This window comes from Echiichthys vipera (genome assembly GCF_963691815.1).
Source record: "Echiichthys vipera genome assembly, chromosome: 5".
NCBI lineage: Eukaryota > Metazoa > Chordata > Actinopteri > Perciformes > Trachinidae > Echiichthys > Echiichthys vipera.
This window is the reverse complement of record NC_139830.1, coordinates 19038955-19061711: the sequence shown is the minus strand read 5'-3', so window position 1 is coordinate 19061711 and position 22757 is coordinate 19038955. Positions and strand designations below refer to the sequence as shown.

At 39.3% G+C, this 22757-nt stretch overlaps 1 protein-coding gene across 4 annotated transcripts in view; it reads right to left on the bottom strand.

The window, feature by feature from the left end:
• Positions 1 to 22757, bottom strand: part of LOC310947223 (muscleblind-like protein 1) — a 69204-nt gene that overhangs the window by 25329 nt on the left and 21118 nt on the right. For all 4 annotated transcript variants that reach the window (XM_083913974.1, XM_083913973.1, XM_083913976.1 and 1 more), the window contains exon 2: positions 21250 to 22174. In XM_083913974.1, the coding sequence (XP_083770100.1) occupies positions 21250 to 21423 (174 nt within the window). In that variant the 5' untranslated portion in view covers positions 21424 to 22174. The remainder of the gene's footprint in view (positions 1 to 21249; positions 22175 to 22757) is intronic.

The following is a 22757-nucleotide window of genomic DNA, read 5'->3' as shown; positions in this document are numbered from 1 at the left end:
AAACCACTAGACGGTCACATATTAGGAAATAAACCTGATGACAACCATGTTTTTTTCTTTGATGTCAACAGAGAGAACATCCTGGCTTCCTTGTCTTCTCTTTCTCTGTCTCACTGTGTGCCACTGCTAATGCTAGATGTCTATACAATTTCCATTATCTCTTTTCAATCATTTATCAAATCTGGAACACCCCTGGAGCATTAGTATAATAGCCAGGATTAGTTAAGGACCTTATAACCTCATTTAACTGGGCAGGGGAATACGCCTTTGAGACAAAGACAAAGATAGATGTGTGGACAGGAGAATCCCAGACAATGATAGATGCAGGGGATGGGATACAACACAACTAGTAGAGACTATAACTGTAGTAAAACAGATGATGAGTTCACAGAAAAAAAAACACTGATCAGAAAGTGAAGCTCCTCTACGTCACAAATGACGTCAACTTCACAGAAAGCTTTTAGCCCAAGTGCTCAATTAGCCAAAACACCAATTACAGCCCCCAAAAGCACTACTTAGCATGGCAGTGTGTTAGCATGTTTAGGGTGGGTGCGGGTACAAAATCATTAGCACAGGAAGCTAATGATGGGGCAAAATCATTAGCCATCAAAATCATTAGCCATCATGGCTAATAAACACACACTGCCACTGTCAGCTGTTTCTTATTTGTAATCCATGTCTGACATGTCTGGTTCAAGTGATCCATGTTAAACTAATGTTTAACAGTTTGAGTCATGTTTACGAGTGCTTATGAGTGTTTTTCATTTTCAGTGATGGTGTGGAAAATAAACAAGTGAAAGCTTGTGGCTGACATGTTTTCTCACAGGTGAGAATAGCTCCCTCACATTTATTTATTACTCTTTAGATTAATCTTTCAATTAGTTTCTCATTAAATTTATTAATCATTTAAGTGCCCACCCCAAGCTCCAAGAGCCTAAGATAAAGTGGGAACCCAAATAATGCGGTTTAAAGCCTCCTAACATCATGAGGATGAGACAGCACTCTGTGGATAACGTAACCTGGAAGAGAGACATTTCTGTGGCCAGTAAAATAAGAATCTAATCCATATGTAGGAGTGTCTCCCTGATTTTAAGCAAACAAACTGGCACAGTACCACATCAACATATTTGGAAGTCACCTCGCTACCATAAGGCAAATACACATGGTGACAAGTCTGATTACTTCCAGAAAAAAATAACTCTTTTTGGCAACTCTTTGTTTTTATTTTGTTTCGTTGTACACTTCTCCTGTCATTGCAGTGTTAATGTCACAACACTATGAATATTTCCCTTAAGCAGCGTCTGCAGAATTCCAGATTTCCAAAGATATGCATAAAAGGCTTAAACATCCATTCTCCAGCATTTGCATAGTGGGCACAGTGGGCACCTCTGAACCTTTGAGGACTGACTGCTTTGAAAGTGAACAACCCCTAAGGTTGGAAAAGTCAGTAAAAATAGCTATGTTATATTTATTTATATATCTATACATCTATTTGCCACTTTAAGGTATCAACTACTCTTCCCAGGGTGCCGTTATGACCCAACTGTCTACGGGAGGCAACATAAAACCAGATGGATTTGATAAAAATTATGTATTGCATTGAAGCAATTCATTGGATCAGTCATAGGTAGCTTATATATATTAAAAAAAAAAAAAAAAAGAACTACAAAGAAAAAAAGGACCTAAGGGTGTTGCTTAAATCAAATAAATAAATAAATAATACCAAAAGTAGACCCCTAACTCAGAGTTTGACGAAATAAAAGTTAAAAATGTCACTGTGAAAAAGGACAGGATAGGAAGTGAGATGGGCATGTAAAACACCGGAAAGGGTTAGCCAGATGGGGCAGGTGCCGGCCAAGGGTGTTACAATTAGCATTTAAAAGAAATAAAGTTGGTGACAAAGGGATAAAATATAATGTCAAAGTCAGTGAGTCAGTAGCAGAAGCTTTTTATCTTAGCTCACTATGCTCCTTTCACTTACATGGCTACAGTCATATAACTTAGACTTGCTCATTTCCCCCTTTGAAATCAGCTTGAAACTGGGGATTAAAATAGTTTAAATAAAATAAAAAGTCTGTGCAGTTTCTTTCTTTCTGTCTCTGGGTGCAGTAAAGGTTGCAAGTTTCGTCCTGGTTCCTGTGAGAACGTCATTGTGAAGTGTCTAATTAGCTTTGTTCCTATTAGGTCTACAACACTAACTCCCTTCAAACGCACACATTCACCACTATACACAAACACACACACACACACACAATCACACGCACACACACACGCACACACACACACACACACACACACACACGCACGCACGCACGCACGCACGCACACACACACACACACACACACACGCACACACACACACACACACACAATCACACACAGACACACACACGCACATACACACACACACACACACACACACACACACACACACACATACACACACACACACACACACACACACACACACACACACACACACACACACACACACACACACACACACACACACACACACACACACACACACACACACACACACAGATAGTGATGTAGAGAGAGCCACAGCCCCTGAGATCTGGCCCTTCTTCTTCATTTCTCTTTCAATTAACCCTCTTCCTCAGTCCTCTATCTGTTCATCTTTTTCTTTCTGCCTTCATCTATCCTTCACTCTTAGTCAGAACGTTCCCTATTCACAATCTCTAAAGTTTAGTCTAATTCAGTTTTATCTTCCATTCACTGTGCAAAGGAGGCAGGCAGAGAGCAGATCCATTAAAACAGTCTTAATGGAATACTGGGGAACAGGCATTCAACAGGCACGATTCAACAGTTTTAGGCCTAATTATTTTCTGAAGATATAAGGGGCCTCACTGGCTGCTGGGAATAGACCTCTTTCAATTTTTTTTACATCTAAACCTCCCCCTTTATTCACATCTCGATCTTATCCTACTTTCACACTCGAAATTGCATCACAGCCATTGCCATTAAGTGTTCATCAAGAGATGGGCGAAGTTTTAAAAAGAATGTTTTCATGTATCTTTATCTGAAGACAGAGAGTGGAAGAAGAGAAGATGAGGTTGTGAATGAACAAAAGAAACTTGCTGACAAAGAGTGGCAGCTGCCTTTGGTTTGTGCTGTGATCTTTCGCTGCTCCACTAAGTGTCTCCAATGTGAAAACAAAAGACACTATTGGCAACCGGCGCGGCGCTGCCCTCACTATGTGAAAGCTGCATGAGTGGACACAAACAACAAGACACAGCCGCATGAGTGCACAGGCATTTTTTAATGTGCCTGCTTTGTATAGTGATCTCAGGAGGGGATTAGTGTCAAATGACACAATTTTTTTTTCTCCTGATGAACAGGTCATGGATCAGATGCAGTAGAGTCAGAGAGCTGGAATGTTCTGTTCTATTCAACTTCTGATGAGTCATGGGGGACGTGGCAGATAATCACGAGTCCACACCCTGAAGCTCTGAACTCACTGAGTGAGAAAAAGTTGTCAGACGTGAGTATAGACATCTTTACTTGCATGCTCACTTGCATATGTTTGCACTTACTCTTTCTCTCTCTCTCTCTCTGTCTGTCTCTCTCACACAGACACACATATACACGCACACACGCTCATATTCTACTCCCACAAAGGGTGTCACTGCACTGCCATCAGCAGCTAGTGTCGGTGCCTCGAGGTTACAGCAGATAAGAGAGGATTAGCATTCATTACTCCATAAAGTGGTGATACCCCCAGCAAACACACACATGCACACACACACACACACACACACACACACACAAAAGAGCAATGCACAGACACGCCCAAGGCACAAGCTCAAGGCACACACGCAAGGTGTATGGCCAGAATTTTTCTCCATAGCCACTGCACAGCTTCTCTTTTAAAAGACAATCTGTCAAAGCTAAAACAAGGGGAAATAACAGTGATACAGAGCTACAGCATGTAATCCTTTGCACCAACAACAGCAACGACAAAGATGGAAAGTCCATACAATGAAGTCTGACTCAAAAGCTGGAAAAAAACAAGGACAACAATAGTAAAAGACACCGATGAAAAAGATCTATGTGACGTATCTATTTCATTTACTGATGTTTTCATGCTGAAATTACACATTTTATATCCAAGAATACTCGCCACAAATAATTAAGCACAGTTCAATAAAAGAAAAAAATCAGTCCTCTTCACCACTGCAGAGAACCATAGATGCACAAGAACGAAAAGTGAGAGACAAAGACAGAGGCAGACAGAATAGACCGAGACAGAGTCATTTATAGGTTAAGGATATGTTTTGTTGGTGCGATTCATCATTTATAAAAGCATGACACAGTGTGTCTTAATTCCCCCCCCCCCACACACACACACACACACAGAGCAGAGGGCCATCACCACGTAGTGCCTTCCGGCTACACACTCATCCACATCGATCCACATTGATCAAAGGCGGGTCGTACCACTTCAGTAAAGAGCGGGGGGGATCACCTTCCATCTCTCAAAATGGACTAATCTGTTGTCAGAGATGCCACGTACTGTATATGTACAGTCACATAAGTAGTGTTGTATATAAAGGAGCCAAAATCAAATTAAAACGAGGTAAAGGTCAGACATAAATGTGAACAAAGTTGGCCTAAAATTGAATTAAGATTTCGCTAAAGCTTACATTTTTTTCATGAACCCTAAGGGTCTGACGGTTATCTCCGTGCCATTTAGATCATGTATTTTGTAATATGTTGACAGTCTAATACTTGAAAAAAGCTGCAGTGAGAGACAGCACGGTGACAGACACCAGTGCTTTCGGCAGACCCAACACAACACAGCTGCTGTATCTCTCTCTGATGGCGGCGCCTGATACCGCTGTAATCCAGTTAAAGCCTTTTGAAGAATCACTATGTCCAACAGCAAGCCCTGCAACATGCACTATAACAATAAAGGGATATTACAGACATTCTTCAATCACGCATTCGTCCAACACACGACTGACACGGCTCCCGTTCACTTCCACGCTCTCCTCCTCTGTTATTACTTTCACTCCATCCATACACCATCTATCAGCTGTTCTTTCCTCTCCGTCTGTCCATCACTGTCCACGTTACACCATTTGATGTCTATGCACCCATCCATCACTGTTTCATTCTCTTTCACTCTATTTCATTGCTTCCAAGTCTCTTTTCCTTTCTGGCTTTAATCTGCTTGCTAAAACCACCCTCCTATCTGCCTGCCTGTCTCTGCAGACACATTCTTTGCCTCATATTTAATGTAATGATGATGCAATTACGGATGCAGGCATTTCCTGCATTAAATTGGCTTCTTGGGTCATTTATATGGCAGCTATTTGCTGCAGACTGGCATATTTCAGAGTGAAAGAAAAACAACTGGATTTTACAGGTTGCTGTAAGGCGGTAATATAGAATTGATGTACTAACTTTTGTAGAAAGAGAGAGAATGAGCATGCTGAAAGCAGCAAAAAAACATCAGCTTCATAATGGTCTCGAAGGATCTATATTGCAAGGAGACAAAGTGCTGCTAAACAGTGTGGTTTCTGTTAATTAGCACTTCTCTAATGATCTCTCTTTCTCTCTCTTTGCTCCCCTCCTTCCCCTACTCCCTCACTTTCTGTTTTCCCTCCCACTCTTACATTTTAATGCTGAAACCCTTTCTTCCTTTGGCTCACCACTTGTTGATTGCTCAAAGTCTGTTGATTCTGTCCTCTTAAACAGTGTTCCGTCTCAGCAGAGAAAACAAAGTGGGAGGGGGTTTCTGAGTTCTTTTCATAAGCTTGATAAATGTCCCACTCCTGTGTTAGCGGCTGATGGCATTCAAGGAAGAGATTTAATGAACCTCTCATCCAACTCTGATTATTTTCTAATTAAAGGAGTGAGTGATGGTGGCAATGAGTGAATTCATGAATGCATGTTTATAACTGCGGGGGGAAAATAAAACAACAAACATGGTAATGACAGATGCAGAGACAGAAATCGTTTCTCAGTTAAGCCTTGTTTACTGCACTCCCTCGGGAACGGAGGTCGGAGAAGGAAATGTTTGCAATACTTTAATAAATTAAAAAAATCTAAAATCAAATCTTGTTTATAATGTAAAATATGAATGTGTCTGGTGTAAATATTAAAATATTTCTAGTTGCATTAATTAAGCTAGACTTGCCTGTAACAAATTATACTGTATACCTGCAAGCATAGTTTTCATAACAAGTACAGTGTTGACCATATTCCTCATCTAAGTTTTGCTGAAGTTAATATGTCATTAGTTTTCTAAGTACTTGGACATCAACTAAAGTATTGATTAAATTCAGATTTTGACCAGATGATGCTGCTACATAAAAAGTTAAGGGTTTGCCAAAGACACTTCAATTTAGAGTCGATAAACACATTTTTTTCAATTGCTAACAAGTTACTGAAGCCACATTTTCAAAGGTGCCTCTGGGCACGTACTGTCGGAACTCATCAACTATACCCCTATTTGGGCGCGGTTAGTTTTACGTGTGGACTTGGGGCAAAATAGTCGACGTCTGTTATATGAATGGCCAATTAACACGGGATTAAGAAATCCCTGTAATCTACCAGAAGTGGGAGGGTTTACTCTATTCACGCACCACTTTCACCCCCTTGTCGCAAAGTGTGTGCTACGTTGCTTCATGATATCACAAAACTAACTAAACACTAAACTAAAGGATTTACTGACATTCTCTGGAATATTAACCGACATGGTGCATTCAGACGCGACGATCTCTGGTAAAAGATACCTTACCCCAGAACCCCACGTAAAACTAATCCCATCCGAATAGTGCTTGTGTTAGAAAATCCCAACCACCAATCAAATCTTACTATCTGTTATGGGCGGGCGTAACCAGTGATGATTGTTGTCACCTTGTTCATTGCTCTGACTGGTTGTAGCTGGTCATAGGATACAATCCAATTAAGTGCAGTGGTACTTTGAAGTGCATGCATTGGTGTCGCCCCTTGAGTTGGGAAGGTCTATTGCTTGTTGCCGGACCCTATGCCTTTCTAGAGTGTTGGTCGGGATTTCAAGGCGTATAATGTTTTTCAATATCTTTCAGTGTTTCTACATATTTACATACTGTATAGTAATTTACTAGGGAAAAATAAAAAATTTGGAACAAAAAATACGAATTCATCAACAACATGTATAGTATAATCGTTCATACTGTGTACAGTACTGTGAGGGTTCTAGTCCTTCCTCTCTCTTGGATTTGTCTACAAGTTCTCATCAGCATCACATTTTGTGTCTTCTTTTTCAGTAGAAATTGCCATCAGCTGTGTTTGTAATGTTTATTTCAATCTGTCGTAAATATTCTGCTATGATTTTATATACAGTATATTTCGATGTGGTTGGTGCAGATATTCACATAATTTGACAGTTTGGAATGTATTATGAGGTGGGGGTTGAAGGAGCTTTCGAGGTGGGATTAGCTTTTTGGTCAAGATGAATATTGGTAATGCGGACTGCATGAAGAGTTTTGGAAAAAGTGGATTCAGTACTGACAGATATTCATTAGCAACTGAAATGAACTGTAATCCAAAATAATGACACATTCTGTCCTTTGGTTTCTCTTTTATCATCCAAACTCTCTCCTGTCCCATTTTAATTTCTCAATCCCATAACGTCATGATTGGAAACTTGAGTACAATGGCTTCTGTAATGAGACATGCATACATGATCAATTGAAAATGCACAATAAAGACTTGCCCAGCTTCCAAATTCCTGCCTGTTGCAGCCTGCAATACCATTAACCAGGCACCAAAGCCACTCTAACATGATTACCTACCTGAGGTGAATGCTCATGATTCCACAGGACTCTCTCTGCCTTACTGAGTGTGTGTGTGTGTGTGTGTGTGTGTGTGTGTGTGTGCGTGCGTCACTATTTGTGATAGAGAGAAACACTTTGTTTGTTGCGTCGCTGTGTGTTCAGGGATGAAAGTGAGGTATTAGACTTCAGAAGTGCGACTGAAAAGTGTCTGGACTCCTGATATCATATGAAGACCAGAGGGTCAGTGACAGATGGGAAGAGGATGGAGAAAAGGCAAGACAGGGGTAGACAGAGTTATGGCACCACTGAAAGACAGGAGCCAAATAACAGGTTGGTAGACTAGACTGGCTTGCTGTTCTGCATTAATGCTCCGTTACTCACACTTTCTACCTTTAATTGTCTGCAGGCTAACTTAATTTTTTCTTTTACCACAAAACCTTCAAAAAACTACAAATGGCACACTTTAAAAGCAGCAGTGAGGTGCAGACATACTATCAGGAATGGATCAGGCCATAACTGATTAGCTATTCTGTTCACAACAGCAGTAGCAGCAGGAGCAGCAATAGCAATGGGACATCACGACTCAGCATGCAGAGATATTGATATAAGCTTCAGAATACCTAAATGTCCAGGGCCCTCCAGCATCTCACAAAAACACATACATAATGCCAAAAACATATTTGGAGAGGAATTTGCATGTAGAGTGTTGTAGTTTGAGGCCACAGTAGTTTGGAGTAAGTGAAAGTGGGTGCCAAAAGGTGAAAGAGAGATGAATGCATGTTGTGAGAGGCTATTCCTGAATGCCCTTGTATGTATTTTAACTCTGATGTTGTTGTATCATGTCTCCATGCTGATGCAGCATGTTTAAATATGGATGTGTGTGTGTTTGGTGTGTATGCTGAGGCAGCATATCCACAGATGGGTGTAGAAATGGTGGCCTCTGAGGACAGAGAGACATTTAGAGGAGACGTTTCAAGGGAGGACTTGCTCATGAGAGAGAGAGCCAGACAACGTTAATAGCTGCTGGCTGTGTATTCACTGCTTACTTCATGGCAATGTGCTAATAAAAGCCTCCTTTCATAATGTCCTGTGTGGGACTGAGCTATGTGATGAATCAGATATGGTATATCTTATTTAGTTGGGCCCAAAATACATATTCTATAAATGGATCTGCAGAGTGCCGATGATAACAGTTAGAAGAAGTACACCCACTTGCTAACGCTAATGTTTTTGAGTTTCTGTAATACTAATAACATCATGTTTGCTTTATATAACAGCTCAGAGGATACTCATGTACAAACAAGCACTTTCAAGGCACAATTCAAAATACAAAAGATGCCCAAACATAACATCAAGTATGGAGCCTTGTTTTGAGGTGGAAATGTAAATAAAATGTATTCTTGCTCAGAAATCAGTAACTTTATTTTTGGGGTTTCTTTTGCCGTGTACACTCAATTGGTTAATAAGCCTGTGAATGTTCTCATTTGTCCAGGTCTTCGTTATCCCCAAAGCAATTTCAGTCAAAAGCAACTGGACTGGGTTATTTGTCTAGGAAGACGTTTCACCTCTCATCCAAGAGGCTTCATCAGTTCATGAACGCATCTGACCAGGCTGGGACTGATCCAACTAACTGATGTGGAGATCCAGGTATTTAACCTTTCACAAGGCCGATGATGTCACTGGAACCCCTTCGTGCTCCAAGTGCCAACGACCGTCGTTATAGTGACAGTCGTTGGTGGAAAGTAGGTTTCGACTTTGTTAGCAGTCGGTTTCATCCCTTCCCAGGAGATTCAACAATCTAACCTCAAAGAACGTCTGTTCACAAATGGCCTCCTACAACAGTCCTCCAAGGACTGTTGTTAAGACTCAATAGAGCACTAAAGAAGGATTTCCACACCAGTTAGTTGGACCAGTTCCAGCCTGGTCAATTGCGTACATGAACTGATGAAGCCTCTTGGAGGAGAGGTGAAACATCTTCCTAGAAAAAAGTCCAGCTGCTTTTGACTGAAATTGCACTGGGGATCAATTGGTTAATATTGTAACCAATATTTCATTTTAATACATTTTTCTGCAGTGACAGTGGCCCTCTAAATAAGCATTCTCCATGGGAGTGTGATGTCAAGTAGTAATCAGTGCTAATGTTAGCAAGGTAGGCTAACTATCTTGCACTGTCCAGATTAAGAGCAAACCACAAAAATAAAATTTAATAATATGATGTTGTGAAATTTCTGTGATTAAATGTATGTAATGTACATTTCTGCAATGGCGTGCTTGACTGCAGTTAGATTTCAAAGCAGACCTGGCTACAAGAGCCGTTTAGCATTCGTGGCGTACACCTGGTAGTTGGGTCACATCAAGGTCACGTTCTCACCATAAACGAAGTATACCGAAGCGTTGAGTTTGTTTGTTTTGCTCTGTATGATAGCTGTGTTCACACCTGCCCAAACAAATCACACCAAGGGGATAAACACTCCAAGGCTCGATTCAACAGAACTAAATATGGCAGCTGTGAAAACAGCCTTAGATCACATTCACACTATGGCTGACTTAATTTAAAAATGCATTTTTCTCTCTGTTTTGGCCTTCAACCCTGAGCAAGCATTGTTTACACACAAAAACAAGCTTTTAGCATGCGGCCCACAAATTGGATACATTTGAAAACTGTTCTTGCACGGTTTTCTGGATCAGGAAAAGTTAATTTTTGAGGAACAATGCAGTTAAGACAACAAAGACACATCGACCGTGTGGACGAACATCATTTTCACATGTATAAGCAGTCTAAACACAGTTACCGTTAGTTATCTCTGCGGACCAAATTCTGATGATGCAAAAGGACAAGTAAGCAGTGTCCATCATTGAAGTATGAATCATCTCTTCCTGATGGCTGATCACAGTAAAAAAAAACAAAAAAAAAACAGAGACAAACATGAGGGAAAGTGATAGACGAAAAAAAAATACAAAAATCACTGTGTGTGAAATGGAAATTTAAGAGTCTTCTATGCCTGGGAGAGGAAAACAAAATGACGAGAAGTGGGGGGTGGGGGTGCAGGGTGGATGTAGGATGGTTTGAGTAGAGACAGATCAACAGAGGTAATGAGAGGATAGGATGAGAGCAGAGAACATGACAGTAGCATACAGATACAGAGCAAATTAACACTGCTGGAGGACGTTTCCCTTTCAAAGAGTTCTTATCCAATATACGGCATCCCTCTGTGCACTGCACACTCATTCATACACACACACACACGCACAGACACAGACACAGACACAGACACAGACACAGACACACATACACACACACACACACACACACACACACACACACACACACACACACACACACACACACACACACACACACACACACACACAAACACACACACACACACACACACACACACACACACACACACACACACACACACACACACACACACCACACACACACACTTCTAGCTCCGTTTTCTACTGGGCTCTTATCTCAATACATATTGCCTTACCTATTCTCCTGTTATGTGTTCTCTTGCTCTCTCTCTCTCTCTCTCTCTCTCACCCTCTACATTTGTTGGATCTTTTCAAGGACTCTGAAGTATACTACATATGTGGTACAACATTCATTGCTTAGTTCATGATTGAGTGGCTATTTTTGCGCAATATGAAAATGTATGGGTGTGTGTAGTTGTACTCTTTATAAATAAGCCCTTAATTATTGATCACTCTGACAGGAAAAAAGTGCTTCTCGTAACTCACATGTAGTGACTGGAGATATATAACATGTATCTGGACAGAATGCATTGATTGCTAAGACACATTTCTTGAAAGCTTCTCTCCTTTTCTCTAAACTGTGAACACAAACTCCAATTTTCAAGCTACATTCACAAAACCTCAGACTGCAAAACCAAACTTTCACCTCAAAACAGTTCAATCTGTGCCCAAAACTGAACTTTGTTGTCAAATCGTGCCCCAAGTCAATCAAAATTAAAAACACTACTGAGCAGTCACTAAACACTACATAGAAAAATAGAAAACACAACGCTCAGGACATGAAGCTGAATGCATGTTGCAAAACAAAAAACCTTTGCATTTAGCACTTTACACAAAGACAAAAAACAGAAATCTTGTGCATTTACACGCAGCACTTGTACAAAACAAACATAAATCGTATGCATTTGCCACATGTGTACATGTGCCACCTGTCCTCCCACCCCCATGTGGCAGTCTTTCAATTCTACAAAAAGAGAACATGCAGTTACAAAACATATACATGGAATATGGAATACTAGGCCTAAAGACAGACTAACCCTCCATTACAATACTACAGTACATTGGCACAGTGATGTACTGAAACATATATTTAATCACAGTATACTGTGGTACAGTATATACTGTATTATGTCATACAGTAATTTGCTCTCAACATTTACATACTGTACTATAATGTCAAAAAAGATAATTACCTATTCTCTTCTCTAAATCTTCAGATTATGGTGGACACAGTGAATCTACCGATGTTTGGTTGTACCCTTTGTCCGGCCTCCCTCATGATCATACCATGGAAATAAACATGGTCAATCACAGTAGCTCTGATTTCATCAGATATTACTGCTCTTCGTCTTCGCTGACCACCTTGATCACCTTGACCACCTTGACCTCCTCTCACACAAACTCTTCCTCTCAGATTTCTATCCATTGTAGTGCCTCACAAATCAGTGCTCTCTGAACTGGCTTTATATATTCCCTCACATCATTAGCCACAAGTGTTATCAATTTTGAGTTGTTGTGTCCAAGTAGTGACAACCGTGCTTTAATTGTGTTTGACTTTTGCCACCTGTGCTCACCATTCTGCAGCACAGGTGCATCACAATGAAAATGTGTTGGGAAGTTGTGTCTAAACAGGTGAAAAGTGCTCATGGTTTTGCCAAAAGAGTGATTGATTCAATCAGTGGGTTCGGGCAACAGAGAAATTGGTTCAGACAACAGGGTTTAGTGTTTTAGCAATTGAGAAAAACTGTAAAACGCTGGGGTTTTACGACACATACTATACACTAGAGTATTTCAGTGTTGTTGCTTCAGAGTTGTTATGCTAAACAGCTAACTGGCTATCTGGTTCACTTCTTTAAGTCACATGTGTTGATATACAACACGGTATGGAGAAGTTGCAGACTCAATAAGATATAGTTCAACTTCTTCATAGTTAATTCAATGAAAATATAGATTTGGGCAAATTAATATATTGAGTTTCAACTTTTTTTGTTTTCTCTTGCTAATGTCTTTCAATTTAATAATATGCACGTGTATATATTTTCTGTGATTGTTAATTTCACAATAAAATAATTGTGGGATTTTGTATCAGATGAGCAGGTGGAGTCCACACTCACTAACAAACTCATAAATTCAAAGGAAAATACGCAACACAGTGTAGGAGTGAGACTGTGGGAGTAGTACATTCCTCCACTGTGAAAAACACCACACAATAAATTGCAGTTTAATGAATTACAGGATACATTATCTCAACTATTAGATAATAACTATTAGGGTCTAGGCAAAAAAAATAAATACTAAAAATAATTAGTTGGAGGTTGAAGTTAGGGTAACTTTGCTAAATAATAAACTAGAAAATGCATCCCATCAATGTACAGTATGACTCCATTCTACAACATTTTGAATGTTAAACATTTATTGTATCTGGTTATGGCACAGTTTCCTCATAACCATTTTGTGTTAAGGAGTTTTTATCACTTTCTATTAAAAATTTTAAAGTTTGTGGTAATTTGATATTTCTTTTGGCAGAACATGGTCTTGATTACAGGCTGGAGGATACAGAGGTTGAAAACCAGTAAAATGTAGAAATTACCAACCCTTTACTTTTAAGAGAAAATGCATCACAGCTTTCTTTCAAAGCTCCCAGACAAAATGATGACAGTCAGAGAGAAAATGCATCTACAGCTTCATTCATCCCTAAAGAACATAGTTGAGTATTCCCTACTCATTTACATCCATGACTTTCCTTTAAAGTGTTTTATATTATCTTGTTTTCTTTGAAGCAAGTAAATGAGTTAATTGGTTATTCCTGAGCAGGCTTGTTAACACTGAGTGAGAATCTTTATTTAGGACTTAAATATAATCAACACAAACAGACAAAAAAACAGCAACTGCAACAACCACTCCCCAAAACAAAACAAACAAACAAAAAAAACCAATTATTCATATGTATTCCTGATATAATGTATTCCCAATTGTAAAGGTGGATTAAGTATATGTAAAATTTAACAATGTAGTTTTTCTAGCTTAGAGGGTTTTTAGGGAGTTTCACCCACCCAGAAGTCCAGCTAACATCTTTATATAAAAGGTGAGATGATGCTCATTTTTAGGTTCATACTTATTTTACGTTTCTACTGCAACATGTTTACATGCTGTAATATTTCAAAAAGCACATTATTTTTCTTGTTTTTCTGAATATACCTGCATGCACCCTCTGTCTGAAATCCTCAATTTTCCCTCCCGAAAAAGCTCAGTCTGCTGTGATAGGTCAACGATTTCAGGTCTTCCACATCTATGCTCTCTGTGTCTCTGAAGCCTCATTGCAGCCAGGAAATAACTGTAAAGGCACTGTAGCTTTCTACTTTCTACCTATATATAATATAGTTGTGACATCACAACCGTACAGAATTCCTGCGGCTCGTTTAAAGACACAGTTTCTGAATACGTGCTGTGTGCATTTCTTTGTGGATTGAGGGTTTTGATACTTTCACAGTTTTTATATAGTACCTTGACCTTCTTTATAATCCAAACAGACATAGAAATCTCACACTCTCACAAAATGGGGCCTATATAATACTCTTATATTTCTTTTCATAGAAAACTGAGGTTTCTGATATCAAGAAGAGAATAAATATTCAGATGTTAATAGAAAGGATGAATATCTTAATGAGAAGAAATTACGTGGAAATTGAACCTACTGAGACAATTTCAGCACAGTCATCAGTAGCTAGTCCATCAAACTGTAATAGTGCTCCTGTGGCTTTTTGGCTCATTCTTTCCTATTTCCCATCACAGCCCCAATGACGAGTTTATTGTATTTCGTCAGCCTAAACACCCCCAGATTGGCTTTTCATTTACTTTCAATGAAAGCAGCTTTGTCTACTGCTGCTAATAGTAACAAGATGCTGAATTCCTTTGGCAGGCCAAAAGCCCAAAAGGAACAGCAACCTTAGTAGTAGTAGTCATATGAATATTTTCTGATCTGGTTTACATGCAAATACAAATGATAGAGAATTTGCTTTGAGTTGTGTGTGAACACACCTGTAGACTGCTTTCAGAAAAACATATTTTTTTTAAGTTTTAAGCATTTGAACAAAAAACCAATGCTGTCATTTTTTGTAGAGGACAGTATCCACTACTCGGCGTGTGCTCAACTTGATGATTAAAACACATGTTTAAATAAGGTCTTTTTAGACGGGGAATGTTTGTCGCACCTAGTAATTCCTGTTCAATGACAATTGAGCGGAGAGTTAGGCAGGCACATGCAACTTGACAAGCGGGCATAGTCCTCTGAAGCTGACATGGTCATGCTCATCTCAAGCACATGCCCACCCGGTGCCAGAGTTGAATTGTTTTGTGTTTTTACTACACAACACACAGTCAATGGATGAGAGACCGATCCCTGCAGTTCCCTGAAATATACAGTATAACTGATTTCTAAACAGTTATTATGATGTATACCGGAGGGCAGACTGGATGCATCAGATAATGTTATGTTTTAACTTAAACTAGGCTATAAAGTTAAAACACTGCTAATTTAGCTCGTAGTGGCCAGCACGGATACAGTATTGCACAGAAGCTGTATCCTTGGATACCAAGCAGAGAGCATATGGTGTTTAATTGCGATGTGTTTTTCTGCCTCCTATTCACTTGAGAAGTTTAACTGAGACCCCTCAGATCCAATAGCATCGCTTACCTTCTGAGAAGACCATAAGAGTAGTGAAGTAGTTGTTTTAATACTGCTTGCAAAATGCAGATTGAGCCAGTTACCTTCCATCAGCCAAAATAACCCCAATATTTTACCTGTATTCATTCAAATACTAAATGAATACACATACACTATGTGAAATATTGTTGAAGTTGTGCTGTGTACCCAGACAGTTTCCACACGTCTTTGTCAGGTTACTTTTCTTTTTTACTGTTGTGATTTCAGACTGAGATGTTCACTCTCTCTGTAATATCAGCCAGTCCTATAGTGGATCTGCCTCTGACTCATTTCCTTTTTGCCTCTATCACTCCATCGTCACGCCACCCATTGAAGGGAGCTAAAACTTCACTGCTTTTTTAATTTTTTTTTTAGATAACACTGAATTACTGATGAAGCTTAAGAAAGAGAGGGAGCAATACTTACATCACAATATAAAGGCCTACAGGTAAGAAATAAAGAATAAAGATACAGAGCTCATGCAATTGTAAGGAAAACAAAAGTTCCAAAGTCGGGTCCAAAAGTAATAATGAAAAGATCATTCAGGAGTTTCAATCAATGAAAGTATAAAGATGATGTCAGAAATTAAAGAAAGCATTTCAGCTCTATGATCGAATTTAAATGACAGTTGTAGAATCAGGAAGTTTACTGTTCGAAACGGCAACGCCCCATGGTTACATCGAGAATTAAAAGACTACAAGGAAAGAAATCAAGCTAAGCAAACAGCAATCACACCTGATTTTAAATCCGACTGGCAAATATATTATTAACTTACATTTTGTAACTGTAAAAATAAATTGTATTATAATAATACAATTACAGTAATAAAACATGATAGTAAACAATCATGGGATATTTCAAACTATATATTAAGAGGAAATACTAAATTGACCCCAGATTAGAAAGTGAAGGTGAATTGTTCACTAAACCAAGTGATATTGCCAATCATCTCAATGATTAATTCATAAATAAAACTGATAAACTCAAAAATACTACACACCCACAGAATACAGATTTATCATATAAATTGATAAACAAACAAGATCATGGAAGGTAAGACATGTTGCTTCAAGCTTAAGAATGCCAGTGTCGAAGGTGGTATTACTTTACTTTTATTACTTATGAATTGTAAAAATAAACCACCAGGGGTTGACTATCTCCATGACAAGTTGCTGAAGCCAATAGCCTCAATCATTGCTCATATGGTTGCACATTTAACTGATAATTAATATAATTAAATGTTTTAATGAAAATACATGTTTGTGCCACTTCCCAAAAATGAGAAAATGCCTATCTCTGGATCAAACAGTAGACCAATAAGTTTGTTACCAATTTTGGGTGAGATAATGGAAAGAATTGTCTATGAACAGATTCAGTCTTATTTTTTAAAAATGATTTGGTTACAAATTATCAGCATGCATATAGAAAAATAATTTCATCATCAAAAAAAAATTTGATATAATTGATCATGAGTTATTGTTACTGTTGTCTCAAACAGCATTATTATGGATGAAGAGTTATTTAACTGACAGATGACAATTAGTTTACTTTAATGTTAAGAGTTTTTCCAAAAGGTAAGGCTACCATGGAGTGCCCTAATTAAGCTGTCTTGGCCCCTCCTCTACACAATCTTCCCTCTGTACTAGACAAAGCAAGTATTTCAATGTTTGCTGAAGATTCCACTACATATTTAGCAAAAACAAATGTTGATGATTTAAATACCAAATTACAGAGAGAAGTACAATCAGTAGTAGACTGGATCAGCAGTAACAAACTTATTTTAAATGTATTAAAAGAACTAGTTTATGTTCCAAACAGAAACTTGATCTTAGTACAAGACAAACTTTGGTAGAACAAGGAGAAGAGGTTGAACTTTAAGGGGCTATCGTTGATAATAAATTGTTCTGGGACAAACACATACAGAGACTGGTTACTAAAATCGCCAACACTCTGTCCGTTATTAAAAGACCACAAACAGTTAAAGAAGTAATTCAGGCTCTGTTTTTTCACACCAGGATTACTGATCTGTGGTTTGGTCTGGCATTTCAATAGATAATATTAAAAAACTACAATTGATACAGAGTAAAGCTGCACGTGTAGCTCTTTCATGTAGGTTAAGGTCAAATGGCAGTGAAATGCATGAAAGCCTTTCCTGGTTAGAAGTTAAAAATAGATTTGTGTACTCACTAATGGTTTTCTTACTGAAGGTCATAACAACTAAGGCACCTTTTATTGTGCATAAAAAAAATCTCTTTTAGTACAGATACATCATTATCAAACAAGACATGCAGTTGGAGGTTTTTTATTTGACCTTAAGCGAAAACCAAATCAATTCAACGTTCTGTCACATACAGACCAATGTGTGAATGGAACTTACTCCCAAATAATATTAACAACAACAACAAAACACTCAATGAAATATAAATATATCTTAAATATAAAAATCACTTAAATAATATTACTTTCAGCGAAACATCAGTATCTTATGGTAGTTCTTGTAGTGAGTTGGCTGCATGGGCTTTCTTATCACTAATTCTTTAGACATAGACTCATTCGGAGTCGTGTAATGGCTTTTTTTTTTTGCTTTTTTGTTTAATTGCATCAGTTATAATTCTTTCACTATTTGAGTTGTGTTTTGCGTGATGTAATGTTTAATGTTTAAGTATTGTGTTTAATGTGATTGTGTAAATTGTATTGTCAAAACATAAAATTGCAGGACCCTGGTAGAGTAGCTTCTAGCTGTGCTGAAGCTAAAGGGATACAAATAAACAAACAAACAGAGCAAAGTGCATTTATTAAATCTGATTAAAAAAAAGACCATTTGAATACAGATGCCTTTCTATTTCTCCATCTACAGGCTGTCCCTTCCCTTGCCGAGCTACATTTCAACAGGAATGCCAAATTGTCCAGGAGTGCGAAGCCACGTGTACCATCATCCATCCCTTTACTCCCTTTTTTCTCTCCACATCTTCCCGCTGTCCTTCCCTATCCCCTTGCCCCTCTCTCCATGCCTAGCTATGTATTATGAATTCATCTGCGGATAAAACAGATCTATCATTCTGTCACGGAGGCAGGGAGGGGAGCTGTGGCCTGGATTGGCTTGACTGACTTCCAGCTCTGGTCTACAGTTACACAGAATAACACCCTGCTTGCCAATCAGATAGGAGACAAATTACAGGACATGTGCACAACGCAGTAGACAGAACTCTAGATCAAGAATCATTGTGCTCACTTGGGCCAAAACACCCACGTTGACTTAACCGATAACGCTGTGTCCAACACATTTCCAGTACCTGGAATAATGAGGCAGCAGGCTAAAATGCTGCAGTGTGATTTTGTTTGGGTGATATATGTGTGCGTATGTTGTGTACTCCATATGAACATGCACATATGAACATGCACATGTACTTTATATACTATATTACAGAAGGCCAGTGTTTATGTTTGGCTCTCTGCCATGACACATGCTGCCACAGCTGACTCTTTACACACTCTTTCACTGTTGAATGAAATTATAAGTGTGACCAGATGCACTATATATTCACAGTGTATGGGCATCGGCAACTGTGAAGTGTGTGTGTTTAAGACTGAGGGGGTAATGTGTTGCCTATAGTGCATTTAAAAAAATGTGTATTGCCGTATCTTCTCTTCTTCTAACAGAGCTCTAGTTGACGTGAGTTGATTCCTGTCTTTGTTTCTAAGAAATTATGTTATAGCAAATATACAGTATTACGAGAGAAATGTACTACGGTGGCCAAACATATCTGCATAATATTAATTGTTTTTACCGCTCATGACAATTAAAGCATGATTAAAAACTTCATGGTTTGGTTAAGGGGGGAAGTGTCTTGGTTAAAGTTTGTATTGATAAAGTCAAAGCTGACTTGAAGCATGAGACAGGATGTTTACCTGCCTGAATAGCAGAATCATTTTATTTGTGCCATCTCTTGGTCAGTTAGTCTATCGCTTTGGTCCAAACTAAAATATCTCAACTATTGAATAGAGTGCCATCAAACTTTGTGCAGACATGTATAGTCCCGAGAGGAAGAGACATAATGATTTTGGTGATCCCCTGACTTTTCCTGTAGCAACAACGCAAGGTTGATATTTCATGCCCATCTAACTATTGGATTGACTACCATGAGGTCCAAATTTGAGTTTGTTCTGTATTTTGGTTTATCACCAAATACCTGCAAAACTACTACAATTCTCATGAGCCTCAGCTGTACTTTGTCTCAAGTTCACATTAGTAAATGTTTGCATGCTAAAGCTCAAAGCTAACATAGGGACACATGTAAACATTAAACATGACATAACAAGCAGCCTCACAAACTGCTAGCGTGGCAGGAGAATATAATTCTTGTTTAAAATTTAACTAAAACTATAAACTTTCACTAACTCAGGAATCAAACCCCAATCTGTGATGTAAAAGTCCTGCTCTTTTGGCATCCTCCATCCCAACTACCTTCTTGCAATTTCTGTGTTTGCTCACTGCAATTTGAAGGAAACATCATCACTGCCAAGATCATGATCCTTGGTAATGTTTTGTCCAGTCCAGGATGTGCCTACATTCTTGTACAGTAGCTAAACGGAATTTGTAATAGACATAGTTGGTTGAGTCATGATGCAAAATCAAGCTCACTTATTATTGAGGTTTTTACTCAAACTTAACTAAATCCTTCCGTAAAGAGACTACATTCCTTCTAGTCAGCTTTGCTTTCGAGCATCAGAAAAAACATTTCTTGCCACTATGAATATGCAGCGTTCCGTAATAAATCCCTTAATATATATGTACTTTTTTTCTTCCATTCTATTTTCCTCCCTTTTTCCATCTTCTTCCTGTTTGATTTTTCTCCTCCTGTCTCTGAGAGAGAGAGACAGAGAGAGCAGCGTAGTGGGAGTACGTTGTCCCAGTGCCAGGGCAAAAATACACAGTAAATTACAGAGGCTTCTGAGAACACCCCACTGTGCTGCATGACCTCAAAATAACACACATATACATACACTCACTGACTCACATACAAACATGAAATACACAGTGTGCTGTCCTAGTTCCATATTTCCCATTCAGCCAGTTGATGTGGCGATCACACAGAAACTTTCGCAAAGTGGCAACCGATAGTTCTGCACTAAAGTTATGTACCAGAGAGGGAAATTCTGAGTCTTATTCACAGATGTTAATGCGATTACAGCCTCATCTGGGCTTACCCACACACACACACACACACACACACACACACACACACACACACACACACACATACATACACATATTCATAAATGCATGCATCCCCATGCGATGACTTTTCTTTTTAACTTATTAGAGACTTTTCTGCCCTCCATTAAGCTGAGAATCTCCAACTACACCTTCTTTTAGGTCTAAAAAGTTCTGACATCCTTAAAACCCCAAAATATAAAGTGTACATTTCACGCCAGGAAAAAGAGAAGACAAGGCAGTCATGAATGAACATCACAGGTGTTTGTCATGCTCACCTTGAGTGAGTCAAAACAGGCAATGACTCTGCCGTTTTCCACTTGACAGCTCTTGGCAGGGTGGGCGAACTTGCACTCGCTGTCCGGTCGTGAACACGTTCCTCTCTGGAATTCCCGACAAACCTCCAATGTCAGCCACTTTGTGTCCCGGATCTGTGTCACATTCATCGTCATTTTGAACCAGGCAGGAGGGGTCGATTAAAAGAAATAGATATCCAGCAAATGTAATTATATGTGTGTCTGTATGTTTTAATGACACTGGGGCGAATGATGCGAAACAATAGGTCAAGGACATGGGAAAAATCTAGTTTTATAAGGTTTTTTTTCCACAGGGTGTGATTCTGAGGTGAAGCCTGTTAGGCCTTGGACTCGCCTACCACCTGGGGCCCATCCTAAGAGTCTGTTTGTGGCTGTAATAAGAATCCTTCACTGCCTGTCACCCAGGGCCTGGGCTGGTGATGGCCTCGGGGGTTTGTTTCGTAATCTCTCTCTTTCGTTCTCTCTCTCACACCAGTTCTGGCTATTGCCTCACTCCTCGGCTGAACTGTCAGATGAGACAAATGGCAAAACACATTATCGATCAAGCTGGCCCATGATGAAAAGATGCAGGGCTGGGGGAGAGGAGGGAGGACGGTGAAAGCCGCCTGTCTTAAATATCAGGCTCTGTCTGCAGGGGAGAGCAGACTGTTTGACTTCCACCGACGAGGACTGAGTGGTATGGATGGGGAGAGGTCTGGCTGGTGGAGGGAAGGAGGGAGGTGTCAGTGGTGTGGAGACCGTCTCAGTGGATGAGGTTGGCAATCCGGGCAGTCCCCGAGCTTCTGGTGTGGCTGGCAACTCTGGCAGACATTGACAGGCACAGAGGCAGAGGCGGCTTCAGTAGAGCCAAACAGCCACAGGGGTCAACGAAAGAAGGCACTTCTCTCTGTGGAGAAGGAGGGAGGAGTGTCAGTGGAGCAAGGCTTAACATACTCTCTCACACACAAACACACACACACACACACACACACACACACACACAAACACACACACACACACACTGAGGTTAAGACACTCAGGGCCACATTTGGATTCATACACACAGCTTCATTGAAATATGTTTCCAAGTCATTCTCTTGCACATCCTTTCTCATAGTAGCCCTCACAGAGACTGCCAGGCTCTCAGCTGGAAAATCAAATTGAACACCATATCGCTAACAGTAAAGATCACGCATTCAGGCACAGACAATTTATTTCAAAGGATGACAGCGAAGAAGAGAGAGATCAAGAGACAGATAAAAAGGAAGAAAGTGGGAAGAATTATCGGTACGCACATCTACATGCAGTATTTTATGACACTATTGATTTTGACAGCAGTTCATTAGAATATGTTTTTAAATATAATAACACAGTAACACTTTTGAATGAGTATTATAATTTGACCAATCAGCATTTAAAAACTAGCACAGAATGAAAAAAAAATAAAACTATTATAGACTTACACTTACATTATAGACTTAATAGGTAAT